This window comes from Pomacea canaliculata, linkage group LG14, assembly GCF_003073045.1.
Source record: "Pomacea canaliculata isolate SZHN2017 linkage group LG14, ASM307304v1, whole genome shotgun sequence".
Classification (NCBI taxonomy): domain Eukaryota; kingdom Metazoa; phylum Mollusca; class Gastropoda; order Architaenioglossa; family Ampullariidae; genus Pomacea; species Pomacea canaliculata.
Window position 1 is genome coordinate 15,428,142 of NC_037603.1, and position 22,228 is coordinate 15,450,369.

The 22,228-nt window shown below is 42.7% G+C and overlaps 1 protein-coding gene across 2 annotated transcripts in view; it reads right to left on the bottom strand.

The window, feature by feature from the left end:
- Nucleotides 1-864: 864 nt before the first annotated feature.
- The window catches only part of LOC112555785, a 44,919-nt gene continuing 23,555 nt past the window's right edge, over nucleotides 865-22,228 (bottom strand). For both annotated transcript variants that reach the window (XM_025224300.1, XM_025224301.1), the window contains exons 4-9: nucleotides 9,047-9,187; nucleotides 8,647-8,809; nucleotides 8,214-8,522; nucleotides 6,381-6,576; nucleotides 5,670-5,770; nucleotides 865-5,432 (exon numbers count right to left, since the gene is read on the bottom strand). In XM_025224300.1, the coding sequence (XP_025080085.1) occupies nucleotides 5,091-5,432; nucleotides 5,670-5,770; nucleotides 6,381-6,576; nucleotides 8,214-8,522; nucleotides 8,647-8,809; nucleotides 9,047-9,187 (1,252 nt within the window). In that variant the 3' untranslated portion in view covers nucleotides 865-5,090. The remainder of the gene's footprint in view (nucleotides 5,433-5,669; nucleotides 5,771-6,380; nucleotides 6,577-8,213; nucleotides 8,523-8,646; nucleotides 8,810-9,046; nucleotides 9,188-22,228) is intronic.

The following is a 22,228-nucleotide window of genomic DNA, read 5'->3' on the forward strand; positions in this document are numbered from 1 at the left end:
CAAGTGAGAATTGCCCCACTGCTTTATGAGCAACCTTGAGAAAAATAAAGGCTAAGGGAGTAAACTAAACCCCTGAAGATAATCACTTGAAGAGGAGGATGGGTGCCAACAGGTGCAAAAGCCCAGAGACAGGGCCATGAATATTTGCCCTAAAAAAAAATGACAGGATTTGGGAGACAACAACTGACAATACTGTGAGCTCTGGCATGGCATGGACATCTTACTACATAGAGAAGTGGTCAGAGTTGACATAGGTGAACACCAATAACCAGCAGACTGAGCTCGCGTGTCTCTGACAGGGTTAGGGGTCTACCAAATACTAAAAACCCAAGTCAGCATAAGACCTCGGACAGTAAGGAGAAATGTAGGAAAGGGAAAAGAAAAGATTTGTGTGCATGAGGAAAGGAAGGAGCTCAATGAGAAACATACGGCAGTGGACTACTTCAACATCTGCACCACCGCTTTAACATCCTCTAATTAAAATCAGATGCTGAGGAGTCCAGCACCATCTCCAAACAATTACAAGAACTCCAAGGATCATGGAAAGGAAGATTTTATAAACTTCAAGACCTGCGTATATATTAATGTCAAGAAGTTTGCGAGGGTGTATGTGTGTGTGTATATACAGTAAATTCTATTCCTTGCTCTCGAGCCCACAGCAGGAGAGTTGTCACTCCATGTGGTAAGTGCTTACTGCATTGAATACATTTATTTAAATTGTACAACAAACATTTTGAATCAGGTAAAAGTGCCAATAAATGTGCGACTGAACGAGGAATTAATGCAGAAAACTAAATACACAGACTTCACATGTTAACTGACTACACACAGCTCACCCAAAGATTGAACTTAATGCAGTATAACTTCACGCATCTAATATTTATTATGAGCATTTGTTCAGACATCTCAATATATATTACAGTGCCTTCCAACGACACAACCATATACAGACTAATCATTAAACACTTCCTTTATTTTAGCTAGATATAATATGAAACATAATGTTATTTCAATGTTAATAGACTGAATGTGTGCAAAAGCTGGGAAAAGTCTGTGCGCAAAATATGAAAGTTGGCAAAAATGTAAATTTCCCAGATACATATATACATAAAATGCCATAATATTTGATGTTTTACTGACTCTTCTTAAAATTTAGTTTCAGAGTAAAACACATTATTTACTGTATTAAGCAAGGAATCCATATTCACAAGTGTACAAAAGGGGAGGACACAACAGTTATGCAAGTGCTAATTTTAACAAAGTGTTTGATCCTTCATTCATGCAAAATGGAAAGACTCACACACATTAAATAAGCCAGACATGACTAGATAAACATTTGGGGATTTCAAAAATGATAAAGTTTGCGTCTCAAAAGTCGTATTTCATTCAGAATATATTTATTGAAAGCAAGAACACTGAGAATTCATACGATCCATTAATAAAATACAGGTTTTTATGTCAATGTGCGTGTAACGCTTAACTGTTGACATACACAGCTGTAGAACAGTAAGCAAAACTAATTTTAAATTATTGAGAATGGCAAAATGGTGTAATGATTCTTTTTCACTCCAACCTTTCCTAACATACAGCACCTCCAACCCTGAACACACCACACACTCACTTCCTCACAGACTATCACTCGGGGATAAAAGTATGTTCTGTGCTGAACACATTTGTGCATTTACAGGAACCACACAGCTACCGCGGAACCCCGCTTCATTCCCAGGACAATATCTACCATGACTTCTTGTTCTTCTCTTCTTTCCTTCGTCTGTCTATCCACAGCCTCAGTCAAGATGACCACAAACCAGACAGACAATATCACTGTATTATCTCAAAGCTTCTGTCAGCAGGTGACATCACTTCCTGTTGATGAAGAAACTTAGTATCTTCTCTTCCAAGCAAAGACTGTTCAGTAGATGAACACCAAGTAACTCTACGGAGATTGGAGATTCTTCTGTCAAGGATAATCTGTTCCAAACAAATTACTTATGTTTGGGTAGATGCTGCTCGTCTGAGAAGTGTTCATTTCCGAGGGAAGTTTTGGCTTCTGGCTAAACAGAGTTTGTCGACAGGAAACTCATCCTCGTGTCTCTGTTGTTTCGTACACAACAGGTAGTTCTAAGTCTTTAACCTTCTCTACCTTTGTTCTTTTACTTCCATTACATATAAAGTTTTTTCCGAGACATTTACAAAATACAGAGACATGTAAGGCTGTTTTGATTATAGTGCTGAGGAGTAAAGTTTGGACATGAGACTAGCTACCAACACCTTGACATTTATCAAGTATCGTTTTTACAAGTGTTAATGTGGAATAACAATTTTCGATTTTAAATGTGTACTAACAAAAACATAACAAAAAAAAAAGCACTTCATCATGTGATGTGCTGAAAAGATATACATTTACATCACTGTAGCAACATCACATCACTAAAACCTGTAGAAATTATAGTACAGACTGTACTATTGACCTCATGACCTGGGAGAATCAGAATATGTTTTCCGCACAACCTTTCTCCTCTAAGAAACTTAAACTCTAACAAAATTCTTTAATATGACATTCATTAGTACAGTTCACCTCTGTAGTTAAGTAATTAAGTACACCATGGAGGACAAACTGCGGAGGCCAACCATGATTTCTCATGGACTTGTTTAAGTTCCCGGGAAGCGAAACTGAAAACACAGGTTTACACCTGTAAATGTTTATGCAAGCCTGCTGTAAAAATACACATTTCTGGTTCAGGGTGGGCTCTCTAGTATCAAAACCACATATAAGGCTTTCATATAAGCTTTTATGTGGTTGTTAACGGAGCTATGATAAATTTGTGGTTACTGAAGCGTGGTAAATACGATTTCCAAAAGAGAAAATTAATATTAAAAAAAGAGACAAATAACATTGCATTATGGATTGTTTCATATACAGAAATGTAAACAAAAATATTTATATCTAGCCATGTTGTTAGGAAAAAGGGACAAACACAATCTGTCAACACTGTCAGCCATCTAGAAGAAACTCAATCCTATGTGTGGTGTTGTTACGACGGAGGAGTCGAAGCTTGCCCACGGACCCAGAATTTACTGCTCGATTTCAGACTTTTCTCGAATTTGCCAAGAAACCGAGTGCCACGTGGCCAAAAGAACGTTCCTAGGTCATGGGGGTCATTTTATCTCCACGTAGCAGTGCCAGGGCTCGCTCATTCGTTGAGTTCTCGAGATCACGTAGATACGCACCTCGCATTTCAGGTTTTAACTTAATTGTAAGACCTTACTGATAGTGAGACGAGGAGCAAACGAGAGCATGCCATTAGGACAAAATTTCTTTTAAAAAAAATGGACGACAACTAAATGTTGCTGGTCAGGATGGCGGCCAATCTACCTTTAGTTTAGCTTTTTGTTATGCTCGCTTTTTTTTCAATTATTTATGTAGGAGGGAAGCTGAGAGATGACTTGGCTGCGTCCCATTTTGACCTTTGACCCTACCTGCAGCACGGATTTACTGGCGATGGAGGCCGGCCTCTGCAGAGTGGCAGGAAATAGATAAACCACCTGGCAGATGTGTCAGGAAAGGGAGGTTCTGACACCTGATCAAACGCGACAGGTATATTGCCGACCCTCTTCGCAGCCCTTTAACTTCCGGACCACCCTCTATCGCCTCTCTCTACCCCCAAAACTTCTCCCTCCCTATCCAACCAGCCCCCACCGATCCCTACGCGACTAATCAGCCTTGGGTTGATAGCCTTGGGTTTTTGTTCTACTGGTTTATTTTCTGGACATGGCTGGTCTGGACCTGGACCTCGTCGGGTAAAGCAGACCAGGGTGGCGCCATACCCGATGAAGGCCTGTTCTAGAAGCACCAGTAATCTCCTTTACCATCTCTTGATTTTTTTTTCGCTCCCTCTATCTCCTTTCCTCCATTCCTGCCCTTAACTCAAAAGTAATTGCAACTGTTAATAAGACAGACGTAAACAACAAAATATTTTGTTGTGCTATTTGAGTAAAATCCAAATATTTTTTAGTTCGTACCCTTGTGAAGGAAATAAATCGTGGGTCTATGTTTGTATTTTGTGCGAACAGCGATAATAAGTAAATACAACACAGCTTCAATATTTCCTGTAGACTCGGAAACGAGAAACAACTGCGAACAACAGTGTACTGTTCTCCCCCGACCTCCCTCCGCCGCTACCGCCCTACAAAATAAACGGAAAGAAGCATTGCCTCTAAGCACCCATCATTTCCAAAATAAATAAACAGCAGGAAGAGCAAACATCACAGAAACTTCGCATACATCACTGGTTAGTAGGGGTGCTTCCACTTCGGTGGATGTCATAAAAGTTACCTCGAGTGGACGGATCCATTACGGTCGGGCCCTATCTTACTCGCTGGGCAACTTCCGGTCGGTGGCAGTGAACACGTGGTCTGCAGCGCAGTAGACTACTTTCTCGGCACAGAGTAAACTAAATAATGTTCCTTCCTTCCTTACACAACTCTGCGAGGTCCAAAACAAGTTTCTCGTTAAAGACAGAAAGGATTGTTGGTCTTTGTGTGTTAGCATACGAGTTCACAAAAGTTCTTGAGTGTGTGTCTCGTGTGTGTGTGCGCGCGCCTGCATCCGCCATATCTGGCTTAATGTTCAAGTCTGTTATTTTTAATATTTCACAAAACTTTACGATGTTTTTTTCGATTTTTCTGCTGGTTTTTTTTTTTTTTCTTTTGAATGTCCCTCATCTAAAGATATTTGCAACCCTACCTAAGCGATGACTGCTATGCTACTTTCAGATCCAAACAATAAAAAAAAATTGTATTTGTCCCCTGCTCTGTTTCAAACAAAATAAGACATAATATCCTCTTCCGTCATGAAGCTCATATGTGTCCCATCTGTTTCCGTTACGAAGGATGCAGTCAGTTTCATCAACCTTCACTTTCCAACACCAAGTTGGTTTTTGAAAATAAGCAGCTTCCTCGGTAAACAATATCAGCTGGGTCAAGACTCTTCCAACAACCAAAAAAATCCCCATAATTTTTTTGTCTGGAAGAAAAATGTTGGTTCATTTTGACAAAGGATGGTAGGGGAAGGAGAAGGCAGGAAAGTTTTATTCAAAGCTCCTGGACAGCCGTTGGGTACGCGCGCGTTTGCGTCGCAGTCGCAGTCGCTGTACGCCATCGAGTGGCACCTGGTTGCGGCGCCGCTTCTTGGTGTTGAGCTTGTCCAGCTTCTCCTGCTTCTTCATGCGGTGCACGGCCTGCGACAGCGACTTGGTGACGTTGGCGAAGGTGGACACGCGCGCGGTGTAGCGCGAGGCAAAGTCACGCTTCTCCTCATTGGTCAGCTTCACCCAATTGAGACGACCCTTGTGGATTTCCGCTTGCAGGGTCACCAGCTTCCGGCGGAGTTCACGAACGCGCCGGCATAGCCTGGAGGAGTTTTTCCGGCACTGGGGGAAGAAAAATATAAAGGATATCATGAAGTGGGTTACCAAATGGAACCAAGGAACCACACACGCAAGAGCATGAACTCACAAACACACACATACATATTTTTTTCAACGCACATACGACCCTAAAAAAAGAAGAGAACATGAATCCATGAGGTTAAAAGTCAAGAGAGAAAGCAAACAATTCATAAAGAACAAATGAAAGAAATAAAAAAGAATGGTTGCAGGCGGACTCACCTTCTTTGCTGTTTTCTTGGCAGTGCTAATGGATCTTCTCAAAGAGACCTCTAGCATTGATGTAGCTTCCCATGTCAGTGGACTTGGTCCACGGCCAGCTACTGCGAGCAAAAAAACAAATACACACTCAGTGATTGGTGGTGATAATGACAGCTATGAAACGATATACTATGTAAAATGCTATGAAATTTCCAAATTTCACTCATCAAACAGATGGGAGGGGTTGATTAATTTTCATTTAAATTTCGCAGACATGCACCTGCTGTGTAAACGACTAGCAACTATGTTTACTTCTTAACGAATAGTTCCACCCCGTTCGCTGTTCGCAGTCATCGACCTTTTAACCTGCTGAGGTATCATGATAGTTACCATGGATACGCATGTCTGTTCCTGACCTATGATTAATGCTCCAGACTTGACACGAAACCTGAAGTCAATGCGCTCTCACAGCCGGAAAATATTAAATAAAAATAAAATAAACCAACTACGAATGTTCCTGACAAACTAAGGACAGAATAATAAAAAAAAAGTCTGTGAGTATATTTGGAAGTAAACCTTTAGAGGACAAGTCTGGATGTCATGTTATCATCGTTCAGTCCCCACCCACTCTCTACCGGATGGATGTCATTGATTAGCGAATTCCCGCGAGGAAGATTGTATATAATTGGAAGATTTCTCAAGACAAGACTGGGTGGGACCAATGGCACTTACTGGGTGAGCCGCTGATCAGAAATGGAAACAGCTGGTAGTGCAGATGGGGGTTCAAGCGGCCCGAGACGATCTGCATCTGCGTGTATTTGACCATCATCTCCTTCAGTTCCACCTCCCTGATAGCCGCCTCCCACTCCTTGTCGCTGTACTTGTCCAGGGTGTATGGGTTTTGGGTGGCTGTAGACAAGTTTACAACCTGGAACAGGACACAAGTAGGCACTCAGCTACATTTTTCAAGTAGTTACTTTACATTGAAGATTTATCCATGCATACCCACCCTTCCACACACACATGCACCCCAATTAGAGTTTTAAGTTTTGGGGTCTCAAGACGAGGACTGGCGATAAATACGATTTCAGCACGGAGGCGTATTGGTTAGTTTGCTACCCTCTTGATCAGTCTCGACAGATTTCTAGCCAGAAAATTCTACACTCTCTCAAGTGCCAAAACCCATTTTTGTCACTAGCACCCTACCCTCGCCATTTACTGCCACCACTATGCCTATCCCTCGCAGTATTATTTGGCTATCTTTGACACCATGAGCCGTCAAGGTCTCTGACCCATTCACACCCTGAGATGTCAAGAGTTCAAGATGTTTAGGCGTGGGAAAAGTTCGCGATCTTGCATGACATTCAAAACATAACAACTAAGCTTATACTCATTCTTTTCTCTCACATACAAGTGACCCTAGAATACACACACGCGGGCGCGCACACATACAAGTGACCCTATGACTATAGCTTACAAACTGGACTTTAATTCGATAAAGTCAGACAGCAATCACAACTATCATGTTTTTTAAAAAAGGAAAGAATTTTAAGTACAAAAAGTGAGGTAAAGGAAATTGTGAACAGATTGTGGAAAACGAAGGCCAAAGGTGCATTCCTAGAGCGAAAAAAAAATGCAGGTAATTTCTGCACGTACCTGGCAAAAAGGTTGGGAAAGGCGAGGGTTGTGGTGGGGGTGAATGACTAGAAGGAAGGAAAAAGACATTGCTAATCGCCAAGCACCGCCAAGGAAATCGCCATGCTGTCCCTAATACCTCCGGTGAACTTCTGCACCCAAACTCGACGCACGTGCTTGACACGCGCTGCCGGTGCAGGCACGTGCTACAGACGGGAGGTATCTCCTTGACATTTAGTGGCCTTGTCCAAGTCCCAAAGTACTGGGTCAGTGCGTTGGTTACAACGATGAGATTGCACGTGGGTGTGGGTACCGAGGGAAGGAGGACTCCAGTGTAGAAGTTCTCTTTTTTTTTTTCTTTGGCTCCTCGTCTTCCTACACCGACATCACCTCTTCTCCCGGGGCAGGGAGGGAGAAGGAACCAACAACTTGTTTTTCTTCATTTTTGTAAACCCCATTAGCAGAACCAGACATCCACGCCACACAGGAAAACACAAGTTTCCGGTGAAAGATCCTGAACGGATAAACGAACAGAAAGTCCCTTCTTCTTCTCACTATCTTCATGCGCTCTCTCTCTCTCTTCCTTTTCATCTAGACGCTAAATGTGACACAACAACTCTTTATGTGTAAAAAAAATGTAATTTCTATTTCCGTCTCTCTCTCTTCTCACACACGTACACACACATATGGACACACATACATATAGAACACGCATATACCTACATGGTAACGTCTGATATTTTAAGAAATATATAAAAATCACAACAACAACAAAAAAAAAAAACGATTTTCTCCCAAGTGTCTTAGCGTGAAGGTTGTCTACTTTTAATATTAATAACAAAATAATTGCATTATACAGCGAAATTTTCGCCCATTTAAGGCGAGTTCGATGATGATGATGATGAAGAATAATTAATTAATTCAGCTTACCAAAACTCTTTGCGGCACTCCTACTTCCCGTTCAACTTTCTTCATGAAGTCGGACATCAAATTTGAGGTCATCCTTAGCTCTTTGGCCGCCTCAGTCTCTTTCTGCGACCGGAAGCGGAACTGCACGAGAATGATCTCCAGAGTGCCGTAGCTCCTGTACTTGACGTAGTACTTGTCCGCGTAGTACGTTTCAAAGCCCTCGCGCAACGAGGGCGTGGTGTCGAGGATGTCCAGCGACTTCCGGTAGTACTCAACGTACGCCCGCACCATCGTCTTGCTGCTGAAGGTCAGTTTGCTGGCAATTTCAACCTGCAACATTTCCCAAAGACCATTTTCACAGACTTGTTGATGAGGTTTTTTCGCATGTTGTTTTCTAAATATTAAATTTTCAAGGTCCATATTTATCTAAGACTCGATTACAACACCCGCATACCGCAATGCAGTCGCCGTTGTTCAGGATGCCCAGGTAGGAGGCCGCTTCACCCACACATAGCCCCAGGTGAGCTACCAGATCCGTGGCTGTCGGAATGATGACATGGCGCGTGTCGTTCAGCTCCCTCATCAAGCTCGTGATATTGCCCTTCTGATGCATGTTGCTAAAAAAAATTTCAAAGACTTTTGAACAAGTTCAAAGAGTAATTAAACTGATCAAAGACATGAACAAGATGAAAGACATCTGAACAGCCTCAAAGAGCTTGTTACAAGATCAAAGAACGAGTTGATTGAAATGAAACTTGTGGAGGAGATAGTGAATTTTATCAGAAGACAACTTGAGAATGAAAAGTAAATTTATCATCCGATTCCGAGAACTTTTGGGCAGAACAAGCTCTTACCAGCTGACTGGCTTGACATGTGTCTTGTTGTCTGGTGTGATGATAAGTTCTTCTCTCTGCGGGCATTCTCCAAGGTCTAAATACTTGTGGAACTTCCGGTAGTATTCAAAGGCCGTGATATCCCAGGTACTGTGTGCGTGGCTGAAATTAATAAAGGAATGAATAATTAATATTTTCATTTGTTTAGGGCTCTTACATTCTTTCTGAACACATTACCTAAATTTTGCTTTTTTTCTTTACAGGTAATACGTTTAATGATATCACTGATTTCTGTGCACTCACTGAAGTCACGTGATTAAAAAAAAGGATTGTCGTTCTTCATTTTGGTTGTGAGCATGTACTCAGTGGTGCTTCATGAGAAACTCAACTCGCCGGAAAGTTTTATGGGTTTTATCCATAAACAATCGGCCGGTTGATATATGCCTGTCTTTCCTGTCGATGTCGTGCTACCGGAAGAAGGAAATAGCCGTGAAGAGAGCAGACGTTTACGTGATGTTGGAGAAATGAAGGTAAATATTAATGTTATGCACGAGCTGTAGGAAGTGGTACGGCGAGGGCTGCACTGGTGCGATTCTGAGCTGCCTGTGTTCTGCACCATGTTTTATGTTGATTACGAACCCGACCACCAGCATGGAATGACAGACAGATACAGACATCCTACCCCTCCTCTCTACACCCCCATAGAGAGAGAGAAGACAAACATACAAACATTCAGACATGAAAAAAACCACAGAAGGAAACAGACTGATGTAGGTTTAAAAAGATGATGTGATACAGTGAAGGTGTATGTCAGATGCCATGTTTATGATTGTAGTGAACCAGAAGCCGCTGTATCTCGCCATCATGAGCACGAGTTTGCAAAATCCTCCCATCTAACCTCAACATCACACACATCTATTGATCGATGCGACAATTATTTTACAGACCTCGAGATATCATCTCAAAGATTTCAACATGATGAATTAAACATTCTTCGCCTTGCAAAAGCCTTTTCTTTGTTTCAAAAAAAGAAAAACTAATATTTCAAATAACAAAATGTTTCCATGTAGTGCTTATTATAGTTTGGCAATTAATGCAACTTGAACCAAAGGGCAACACTAAAAACTAATACAGCATCACAGCTCGCAAAGTGCAAAATCACAAACAAAAAATATATTGTTTGCTTTACAAAAACAAAGAAGATGGTAGCGAAGCACTATTTGTAGTGACTGATGGCGAGCAAGTGTTGTGCACCTGGACCAGATGCAGCAGGTCACGAAGGGCTCGGAGGCAGAACATCAAGAAGCCGATATGAAAACCGGTTCATCGACATGGTAAATGAACAGCATTCCGGGACACACTATCGCCAGGGCACGTTCGGAATGTCCATGGTGATTACGAGCGATTAGCGAGGGAAAAACCGTGTAACTCAGGCAATCCTTCCACATCCGCCAAAGAAATGCACATCGCCGCGGCCTTATCTGCCCTCACCTCTGACCCTGACGACCTTTATCGATCTCTGTTCATCAGGGACCATCCCTCCGTCTGCCCTGCCTTTAACGAAGTTGCTGTGGATATTATAAGGGAGAGTCGGCCAGTTTAAACACGTTTCATTGTTTATTTTTGTTTTGTTTATTTGTTTTGTTTCTTTGTTGTTTTTTTTTTGGGGGTTTTTGTTTGTTTGTTTTGTTTGTTTGTTTTGTTTTTGTTTGTTTGTTTTGTTTTTTTGTTTGTTTTGTTTTTTTTGTTTGTTTGTTTTTGTTTGTTGGTTGTTTTTTTTGTTTTTTTTTTTTGTTTTTTTTTTTGTTTTTTTTTTGTTTGTTTGTTGTTTTTTTTTGTTTGTTTTTGTTTGCTTGATTAAGAACAGGTTTTCCCGAATAATAGGTGTAGAATGTTCATTTTCTTATCAAAGTCTACCCAAATCAGTCTTCTTATACGTATTTTTGCGAAGTCCGTGAATCATGAATTATTATTGTAAAAATTTGCTAGTAAGCTGTGTTAATCTTTCACAACTCACCTATTCACCTTAAAATAACAACTTTAGTCTCCACATGTTCAAAGTTTCAATGAACTATCTCTACATGGAGGTCGGACTCTTTCACCCGACACTAAGACTCACCGGCGAGAAGATGCGCAAAGCAGCCTGCACCCGACTATTTTCTGGGGTAAGTGTTTTGCCACGCGAGTTCACGAGACTCTCTACGGGTGCATAAAATTTCTTGCTTCCAACCGATATGATGGTGTGTGTGGGGAAGCACAATACCTATCCTCTATCCTCCCCGATGCTACAAGCGCTAGCACTGAGCCAGTAAGATAAGACAAATTTCCAGGTGAACCTACGGCTGATCCCACATCAGGTATTACTGGCAGACTCTTTAAAAGGCGGCATCCCTTTGAAGCTCCCACAAGCTGCAGGTAAAGTCTTTCAGGCGAAAAAATGATCTAGAAAATTTCTGCCACCGGAAGGAGGGGTACGAAAAACTCTAGCCATGTCTTTTCTGTCTACCCCCGGCTGCGCGTGTGGTGTGTGCAGGTAAGGGTGGCAGGTGTAGTATGAGGCAGGGTATGGGATCCGCTTTGCGTCATAGGTTTAATGAGCCTTAATTGATGACAAAGTTGAAGCTACGATTTTCTGTCTTTGCCAGAATGCAGCCCCCTGAACAGGAAATGAGTGTTTGCCTTTCTCCATCACCCAGAAAAATATATGATTATCATTCCTGCATCTGCACCACACACACGTTACCAACAAGACATTCATCCACCCACCTATCCACCCCAGCATCCCTGTCTTCCCACATCGCCGAATTGTTGCGGTGTGAGATCAGAAATCGCTCTGGTTGAAAGACATGCGAACCTGTCTAAATTTGTGAAATGGTGTTCATGTTTGATAGCTCGTTATTTTCAGACTGCCTGAAGGGCAACGCCTGTTTGTTGTACCTGATAGACGCACGGAAGCAGACGTGTCGGTTATCAACTATGGGTGGGCGGGTGGAGAAGGTGCTCTTGCCACCCTCCTCACCTCTATAAAGCTGTCGGGTGCAAGGCATGTCTCTACGTAAATACATTGCTGGGAAGCACATCCCTCACACTCCAACATCTCCTTCGCTCAGCAAACCACTCAGCCTCCCCCTGCTCCACCACACACATCAACCTCAACCTCCATCCACAAACACATACACTACACCCTGTGTCCGTCTCTTCTCTCCTGCTGCGCAAGCAATCGGTTTGCAAGGTGGCAGTCGAGAGAGTTTACCTCCCGCGAGACCACGAGACTACCAGTCCATTTTTTTCTCCTTCTCCCCATTCCTTTAGTTGGCTGCCCTACTGCAACTACACCTCAGGATGCCTTGCTACTAATTATGATGTCTAGGAACCCTGTAATAAAACCACAATGTCTAAAACACACAATAATAATAATAATAATAATAATAATAATAATAATAATAATAATGCCCTCCTTGAAATATCTAAGAATCCTGCAATAATCTGCTTTACTTACTACCACCACCGCCATCATCATCATCATCATCAACAACAACAACAACAAAAAGTATGGGAAGCGGAAGCTTTTGCTACGGTTCATTAAACAATGAGTTAGCCCATGTGAACACCTGTATGAAAGCCGGTGTAACGACCAAAGTCGTCAGGTAAACGAACCCACCTATCTCCTCGTGCTCAGCTGCTGCCAGGAAGCAAGCCAAAAGAAAAGCAAGAATAAATAACGGAAACCGAGAGAAGAAATAACAGATCATGTTTCCCTCCCGACGAGTGCGCGCGGCTATCCAGTAAAATCACAACTTCCGCGAGGAGACTGAGAAACAGATAAACACTCCAACCGACAAGATGCGCATGAAGATTAGACGAATTACGTCCCCTCGCTCACTTCCCGGCGACCAAACCATGTCAGTTCTTTCAGTCGTTCTCTCTTCCTGTCTTCCTCTGCCGGGTCTCCCTCTCCCCAAACTAGGGTACACATACCGATATATTCAGCGAATGTACCTACAGCTTTCAGTGTTTACCGTGTTTGCTGTCGGTACCCGAAGTTTTCGGGAAAGAAACTTGGAACCAAAGGCAGACAACTAACTGTTGGTAAATGAAATGATTTAGCAGACAAGTGTGCCTCCCAAACCACCAAAGCACCGGGTGCCAAGACCTCCTGGGGTGCTCAGACTTTTGGGTAGGCGGTGAAGGAAGGGGCCTCGTTTTAACCACCAGAGGAAGGTTGTCTTTCCTTGCCATCCCACTGTCAACAGGCGTGCGCATGCGTACGAAGTATGTTTTTTTTTCCCGCGACATTCCACTTCTGTTTAAGGTCCTGACAAAACACCATGCAATGCACAGAAAATTGAAGTTTATGTTCTGAAATCCTCGCGGGAAATAGCAGGGAAAGGGAGAAAAAAAAACCGACAAGATAAACGGGTTGAGTGTCTGAATGTCATATTATAAGCGGCGAGTGACAGATGTGTTCTTTCTCCATCGCTGTCTTCCATAGTCCTCCCCGCCAGTTTAACTTACCGTAAAGTTTTCACAGGTAGACATAGCTAGCATGCCACGGCTTCGGAATGTTGTAGAAGCAAAGTCGGTTAAACAGACACAGACAAAATGAAGAAAGCAATAAAGAAAACGAAGAGACAAAAAAGAAAGATGGAAAAATGTGAAGAATTGCTGTAATCGCCGGTATTGTATTTATGATTCGATACAGACTTGAAAAACTTTCGTTTAATGGAGGAACTGGACCACAGTAGTGCATTGTAGTAAATGAAATCCCGCTGTGTGCTCCAAACACCTGAGTGCAATGCACTCACTCTGGATCCTATTCAGGAACTTTTTTTTTTTATTAGCTTCAGCATCCTTCCTTTGCTCATCGAGTCGATTAAGCAATGCACAAAAAGAATGTTATAAAGGACAAAGTTCCACTTTTGTTAAAGAATACATTTCAGCCTGACTAGCATTACTGGCAGTGAACATCTCTGAACATGGTACGGACAAAAAAAATTACAAATTTTATTTTACTTAATTTTTTTTTTAAAAAACTTGAAATTTGGAATGGAAGTTACAGGAAGACACCACAGACTCCATGGCTACCATCACGAGCAGATTAGCTGCCGGGCTCCCGTAGTACACCTGATGACATGCTTGGCTGATACAGTCTTGTTCATCCTCATCACTGCTGCCCGAGGGAGGAGTTGTCTGGAGGGGAGCCGTAGACACGTGCAGGAGGAAGGTGGTCGAGTGCCATTCTTCAGTCGATGATGTCAGTCTCGCGCTCGCTAATTTTATTGCACGAAAAATCGGGATTGGTCCCTTATACAGATTATAATTTAACATTCCAGGTGTTATTCACGACTGTGATTGTCGACAGAGTGTTGAACCTCTCGGAGTGGAGGGAAGGGTAGAGGGACTGGACAGGACGAATGCTTTTCCACCTAAGATCACAGGATGTTTACTTATTTATTTTTCTCCTACTGCATAATTATTGTGTCTGGTTTTTTTTTTATTGTTGTTTTTCTTGTTTTTTTCTGTTTTTGTTTTTGTTTTTGTTTTGTTTTAGCTGTTCTTGTTATTGCTTTCACATTAAGGTGCATTTTGAATCAGAAATAAAGCTCTAATGTCAGTTATGCTAATTTTTTTTTTAGACTTATTCGATTTATTTATATTACGTCCTCTATATCATCCTCATCGCCATCATCACCATCACAGCAACGTAGAGTGACTTTTTGTGATGTTCAGAGACTGCCATAAAACCTTTATTCTTTTATTCTCTCTGTATCTCTGTTTTGCAGGCTTCTTCTTCTTCTCTGTTTTAGTCCTATATTTTCTTCCCCTCGTATGTTCCTCTTAATCCACCATGATGTATTTTTCTCTACTTGAACATTATCTCTACGATAAACGTCACAGAAGCAGACGGGTTCAGAGGCCAAGTAAATGAACGAATCCAACAAAATGTGTCCCGAACTCTTTTCAAAACATTGGGAAGACGACTGGTCGATAAAAGCTTCGTGTGAACTTATTGCTCGTCTCAAAAATAAGGAAAAAAAATGTTCCAGACACAACACCCTGGATCAGGCAAGCCTGTTGTAAACATCCCAGGAATTTTGATATTACCCACCTGTATGTTGGAGTACCTGCCTGACGTGGCCTATTTCGGGTGTGACGTCTACATCCAATTAAATGTTGTTTTTCTGGCATTCTGCCCAAGTGGTGCGTGCATGCGTTCGTCGGTGCGTGCGAGGGTTTCAGTGAGTCTGTGTGTGAACCTTTGCACTAGCGTGAATCAGAGGATAGAAACACAAACACACAAAAACAAGTGCTTGCTTGAAAATTTTCTCTTTTTCACAGCTTTGGCAGTGAGAAGGCAGAAGAAACAAAAAAGACCGCGCAGTAGCCTACATTTTCTGACGACTGTCGTGTGATTGACAAGGAGGATACCGACCATCACACACTAACCTGAAGACAGTTGGACCCACCTTCGTCCCCGCCGCACTGCCCTTAGCTGGCAGGAGAAAAGTACAAGACCTGCTCACCCAACTCTAACAGCTCTGCACGCTGTTCCTTCATTAGCCTTAATGGCCGCCGAGGTCTCGTCGAGGGCTGAGAGCCTCACCGTCTCAAACAAGCCAAGAAACCGTTGCCAACAATGGCAGACTGAAGTCTAGCAGTCGTGTGTTCGGAAAAAAATGTTAAGTCTCATCGCCAGCTGGTCGCAGATTGAGTGAAAGTAAGTGGTTCATCAGGTTTAAAGCACGTGCAAGGCATAGCTTATCATTCTTTCACCTTCATCTTCCTGAATGAACAGGATATTTCTAAAGATTCATTGATTTTGGGTTGGTCTCGTAGAGTATAGGATTAAACAAGAAACATTTCCACTCCTTGTCCTTTATTATTGTGAAGCTTGACAATTCACACCTAGCCTGGTCGTCCATCCTCTCACTGACGTCAATGGAGGGCAAGTCTCGCTCCACTCCTCGTGGAACCTGCCTACCTGCAGGCTGCGGGCGCAAACGGGACCAAAACAAAACAACAGGTGCCAACTGTTGCAATAGCCTCCATTAAGAACCGAGTCCAGACACAAACAGAAAAAAAAGATAAAGGGAGACAAACAGAGGAAGTGAATAATGAACAGATTCCACACAGCATCTGAGCTTATATACATATATATATTGTGAACGTCTGATGTCCGAGACATGATCTGTCGAGTGATGGAGTGAATGATTGAAGTGTATTGAGATTGATAGATCATCACATAATCGAGGCTCGCTCTGGTTGCAAAGTCTTTCACGGCCATCTAGGTAACAGATGCAGCGGTAGGAAAGGATTAGACCTTGTAAGCATCTGCCTTTCAGCCTCCTTTTCATTTTAAATACTCACCACCTGTGAGACTAATTCCCTGAGCTTTTAAGTTACTTCTTGTGCCAGACATCAGCGTCGTCATTAGCATAACCGTCATCCTCAAAATCATTACCATCAGTCGAGATGGTTCCACTTGAAGAACAGGACCTCCAGGACCTTCTATTGGCGCAGACGCCGGTGATTACTGCTGTTCCACTCTGAAAATTGCCATTGACAGACTCGACCTGCGCCTGTGATCAAGATATCCCTCGGTAGGTAATGAGTTCTATGTGTGAGCACGAGCGCACCGAGGAGAGATAGAGGATAGAGGGTAGCTGTCCGCCAAGTTTTCCCATCACCTGCTTTGCTGCCGTTAGTGGCCTCTGCCATCTGGTGGCGGCTGCAGCGAGGTCGTGACCCGCTTGCCTGCTGCATGACACCGGTAGATTGAACCGCCGCCAATGGTGCCATCTTCATTCGATAAACAACGGTTGCTGCAGGGGTCTGATGGGAGAAGTTACAGGACAACAGAACACCCCATATCTCATTCATCTCTCACTTTCTCTCTCTCTCCAACACACACAGCCCTCGTCTGCTAACTGTGATATACCATCCGAGTTATATTTAACTCGCGAAATGTTATAAACTGTATTACACAAGGATGTTTATACTTGATCTTCATTAGCGACCGCACGAACACTCATCTCTCTTCCCTGGCGAGTCTCATAATAAGTGAGGATAGGCGTGTCTTCATTATCTTGATGTGGAAGAGAGATAAGGGAAGTAGAGAAAAAAAAGTTGATATGTGTGTGTGTGGGAGGGGGGAGAGCAATCGTTTGATGAAACTTGTTCTGGTGTGGTATCACTTTCTATTCAGAATCACATCTTTTTCTGTTCTTTGTTTCTGCGTTTGTCGGTCCGCCTTGTGGCAAGCTGCTTTTATCAGTGTCAGGAATGTAAGATGAAAATAATTCCTGATGTTGAGAGGATGGGGGACGAAAGTAATTTTGCCTACTCTGTACTTTGTACCCTCTTCTTTTCGCCTTACCTGTGCCGCTGGATAGTACGTCAGCGACACACCTTCCTGCCAGGTATGTAGTCCATTTCTAAAATCTACCCATCCACCCACTCACTCAACTTCCTCCTCCTACCCCATAAAAAATCCAGATTCTCTTCCCGGTTGTGGCTGACATAGGCAGGTTTGGATCTTTTGAAACGGCGCGTAGAATTCTGGGTATCAGTATATGTCTTCTGAATGTTTGAGGGTGTGTGGGTCTGTGCCTGCGTGCACGCAAGCGCAAATGACATTGACATACACCTGGAATTTCCAGGTAGGAATTTTGCTGGGCGTACCTCCTTGTAGTCGGCTGACTGATATCATAAAAAAGCACGCTGAATTTTTAAGGTGTAGCAGTGACTGTAAGCACAACATATCAACAAAGATGGTGGGTTGTGTTACCAAAACCTGTGGGGCTAATAAAAATTCTGAAAAATAATATGTCAAGCATGAAGACCTCAACGAATGGACTGAGGAACACACACACACATGCAAGTAAGCCTACGCCCTCGTGAACGCGAATAAAGAGAAGAAACAAAACATTGCCAACAGAAAAGATGGTGAAGAAGTGGATTAAAAAAATAAAACGAATGAACTGCGAAGACAACAACGCACCTTGTCGCAATTTGTTGTATGTTTTATTTATATCTTGCTTATCCGCTTATCTTTTGCTGTAAACACAACAACCGTCTACCCACGCAGGTCACACACTTCGCACCACGTGTTAGGTGGTTGGAGCGAGACAAATCAGGGTGCCAACGGACTACGACCAAGAAAGAAGGTATAAAATATATCTCATGGGCACAGACCCAGATTTTGTAGGCTCTGTCCAAGATGGTTAAGATAATCTTAGGTTCATCTCGCCAAACGCGAGGCACGTGCCGCTGAAACACACCTCAGTTCTACGGGGCACGTTCTGACCCTTCTGACCCTTTCACGTCGTCCTCAACGTGATGACGCACAAGAACTCTGCAGCCATTGATGAGTTCCTCCTCCTCGCGCTTGTACGTGAGGACAGACGCAGTACACCAGCTGACTGACATGAGCCCTCGGAAATCCACTTTTTGATAGGGTCATCGGAGTTGCTTTTTTCTAATTTATGTCTTTTGTAAGTTTGGATCTCAGGTGCTAACTGGGGTGGGAAGAATGTTTATTCAAATATTTTAAAAATATTATCTTTTGGTGAACTCCGCTCATCACTTGAAAGAGGTGGACTCTGGGTTACCTCGAAGCAGCCGACTCAGAAAATAAAATAGTTTAACTTTTAATTAATGTTACATCATAGAAAGGATGTGAAGAAGGATGTCGAATGAAATTCACAAGAATCAAAATGATTATCAAATTATTTTGGCGTTTTTCAAACAGTTGGGGGTCTCACGGGTGAATGTGTCTGTTAGCCAACATCAAAGATGTCGGCTAGGGGGGTATTGAGTTGGGGAGAACCCAGTTGTCGCCATCAGACTTCGTTCATTCGTCACGTGACAGCTTTTGAGCCTAAACGAGAAAAAATAGCTCAGTTGTCTGTAATCGTGTTACCATTGGGTCTACCTAAAAAAAACCGCAGCATTCCAGCTGCACTTGCTTATACTTACTACAGCTGCACACCAGACGTTCAACAGATTCTACCAACGTTCATTATACAGCTGCACAAACATTTTACCGGCACCGTACAAAATAATCACCATCGTGAAAGAAGACTATGTTGCTGCACAAGCTTTGTGTCTTGCACCTACTCCGCCGCCACTGATTCCTTCTTTCCTTTTTTTTTATCATTAAGTGACTGTTCTTGAGAGAGGACGAGAGACTGCCGAGGAAGATTGTTACAGTAGAATGCCAGCAAAAGCCTGAACGTGTGTGTGCGCAATGTTTCTAGTAGTTGGCACGCGTGTGAGCGCACGCGCTCAGCATTCTTCGTTGATGGAGCATGTGTGCTTGACGTCTTCCGTTCTGCACATACCACCACGTCCGTCGAGTAGCGTTCCAAGCTGCCGAACCTTGCCGAGGGAACATGTGAGACAGTGACTATGGGTACGAGATGAGCTGGAGGTTAAGAAAAAAAGACGAATACAAAGAGGGGAAAGAGAAAGAAAGAAAAAAAGTTATATATGACACATCGATGTAATCGTGGGAGGACCTATTTATAATAAGCATAAAATACAGCAATGTTGTTAGTCGTGGTCCTGACACTTCACCTTGATGGTGGGCTGGACATTTGATCCCTTGCCCTCCTCCGTAGAGAACAGCCAATCAAAATGGACAACGCAGCTTCAGAAGGTAACATGACCAAAGAGTGTGAAGCGAAGATTAACAAAAACAAAGTTTTCTAGGACGAGGAAGAAGATTCAGTCCTTATGACAGATGAACCTTTTGTACTCGCCATATTTATGCCTGGCGAGGCGGTATGAGCATACACAATGGCCAGTATGCCGCATGTGTATCAAACTGTAGTGAGGGGGGAGGGAACCTTTCCCGATTCCCACAACCCAAAGAGTGTTAAATGAAATTTTACATAGTTTTACATATAAAAATGTGGATTATGTCAGCGCGCGAGAAAACAAAGCATACGTTTCTGCAACATTGCGCACGTGTTTGATCTTGGTGTGGGTCTTGCGGGATCATGTGATTAACCTCACCTTCCGCCTCTCTATATATTTCTATGTCGCTATCATTTGATTCACAAAAGAAAATTGACCGCAAGATTACAGATTCTAGTCGGACACTTCCGACACGACCATTTCCGCCAGGTACTAGCGAGATTCCCATCATGCATTGGCGAGATACGCCCTCTGCTATTTCCTCTCATCAGTAGTCAAAGAGAAATGATTGGAGACGGAGTGCAGGCAGGGGTGTGAGGAAGAGGAGGAGGCAGGATGCTCAGGTTATTAAGTGCACTAACGGCCTGTTTCCAGGACTTTCAAACGACAGGCTCACACACCGGCCCTCGCTAATTATCTTCCATATCTCATTTTTCACAATGGCATTTCACCAGACCGCAGCCCCCAACTGTTAAAACATCTTGAGTGCAATCTACCGACACGAGTAAAGGAGGAAGATGGTGCTTTTATACCTAATCGTCCCTGATCAAACCATGACGCGAGGAAACAAGTTCCATCTTGTGGCACGTGATAACGGGGTGCGCTGCCCCATGCCGACCCCGGCTGCTGCAGCAGTGATACGGCACGTGCCGCACGGACTTATCGGGGTGATGACGCGCAACACGAGTGTTAGTGAAGTGACGGCCGAGGCCATCAATCATGTCAAGGTGCTCGACCCGGTCCTAACCACCGAAATCATGGAAGACCCCACGAGGGCAATTTATTCAATACAAAAGGCTCATTAGTTTCGATCAGAGTCAATTAAAACTAATTTCGCCCTCGTCACCGCGATCATGTGACATGAGGTATCAAAATGTACATGCATGTACACAATCACGGGTGATAGTTTAAAAATTATTTGAGATTTCATGAAAAGAAAAATAAAACATAAGCCAGCAAAATTTACTGTTTGCTGTGCAATATTTTCTCTAATTAACACCTTCATACACTTTATTATTTTGTTTTTTAAAGACAATCGCACTTTAACCAGTAACAGTGTAGCTGCACTGTAACAGTACAGATAATAAGAACAAGTAGAAAAATACCACGAAAAGGAAGAAAGAACACACTAAATGAATAATAAGTGCACAAACAGTTCGGAACACTGGTTTTCAGAAGTTGTTTTTTTTCTAAATGGACAGTAAGCATGAACGAAAGAACAAATTAAGGAATGAATAAAGAATAAATAAATAAAAAGTCAGGACGTTGATTCAGAATTCAAATTAAAATGCCTTCTGAACTGCACGTGGGAGAATTCAGAAGGAATGTACAGGTGAGTGAGGATGAACAGAAAGAGAAAATACGCTCTTTTTCTCTCCCTTTTCTCTCTTCTTTCCCTTGTTCAGGTAGCTGCTTCGGTCTGCAAAGTTAATGAAGGTCCGGGGCACCTGGCTTCCTCTCGCGGCCGCTCCCACTAACTCATCATCCTCAGGTTGCTTAATTATTTTCTCCAAAACATGTCTTTAACTCTCAACCCGACGGTCGTTTCAGCTATGAATCTTAAATATGAAGTTGCTGACAGACTGTGAAAACTATTTTCAAGCATCTCAAAAGAAGAGCCAATTTTTATTAAAGAAATATTCTTGTCGGCAATCAGGTGGAAACATTAACTGAAGCTACAGAGCCCAAAGAACTGCGATGCCAAATTCTGTTCAGTGTTTTTGTTTTCTTGTTTGTGAAGTTGAGCAAAAGACGAACACAGCGACAAAGTAGAGGGTTTATTCAGGTAAGAAAGTCCCTATTGACCACTTGCCACTCTCTGTGGCAGCCATTCAGTTTGAAAAAGAAAGAAAATCAGACTATTGGAAAGAGAAATAATGAGTTGAGGAAATGTTGGAGTGAGAATGGGATGGGAGAAAGTGAATATTTCTTTCAATCCAGTCTTGTACAGCCAGGACCACAGCATGCTCTGAAATTGTCTAGAGCGAAGATGTGAGGTGGAAACCGATGTCAGCATGCCAGAGAATGTATTTTATTTTGTTACCTGGCGTTCATTCACGTGTGATTTGAGGAAAGCAAATGGTCAGACTAACCCCCTTCACCAACACATGCCCATACTGACGAAGGAGTTCTTTCCAGACTTGAAGCCTTCTTTGAAGACATTTCTTCTCTTTTTTTCTTTCAAAAGTGCATGACTGGCGTTTCAAACATTAAAGATGGTTTTTTTCTTGACCGGAAAAGCGCTCAGCTAAAAATATCATGCGACTGATATTCGTGCGCAGC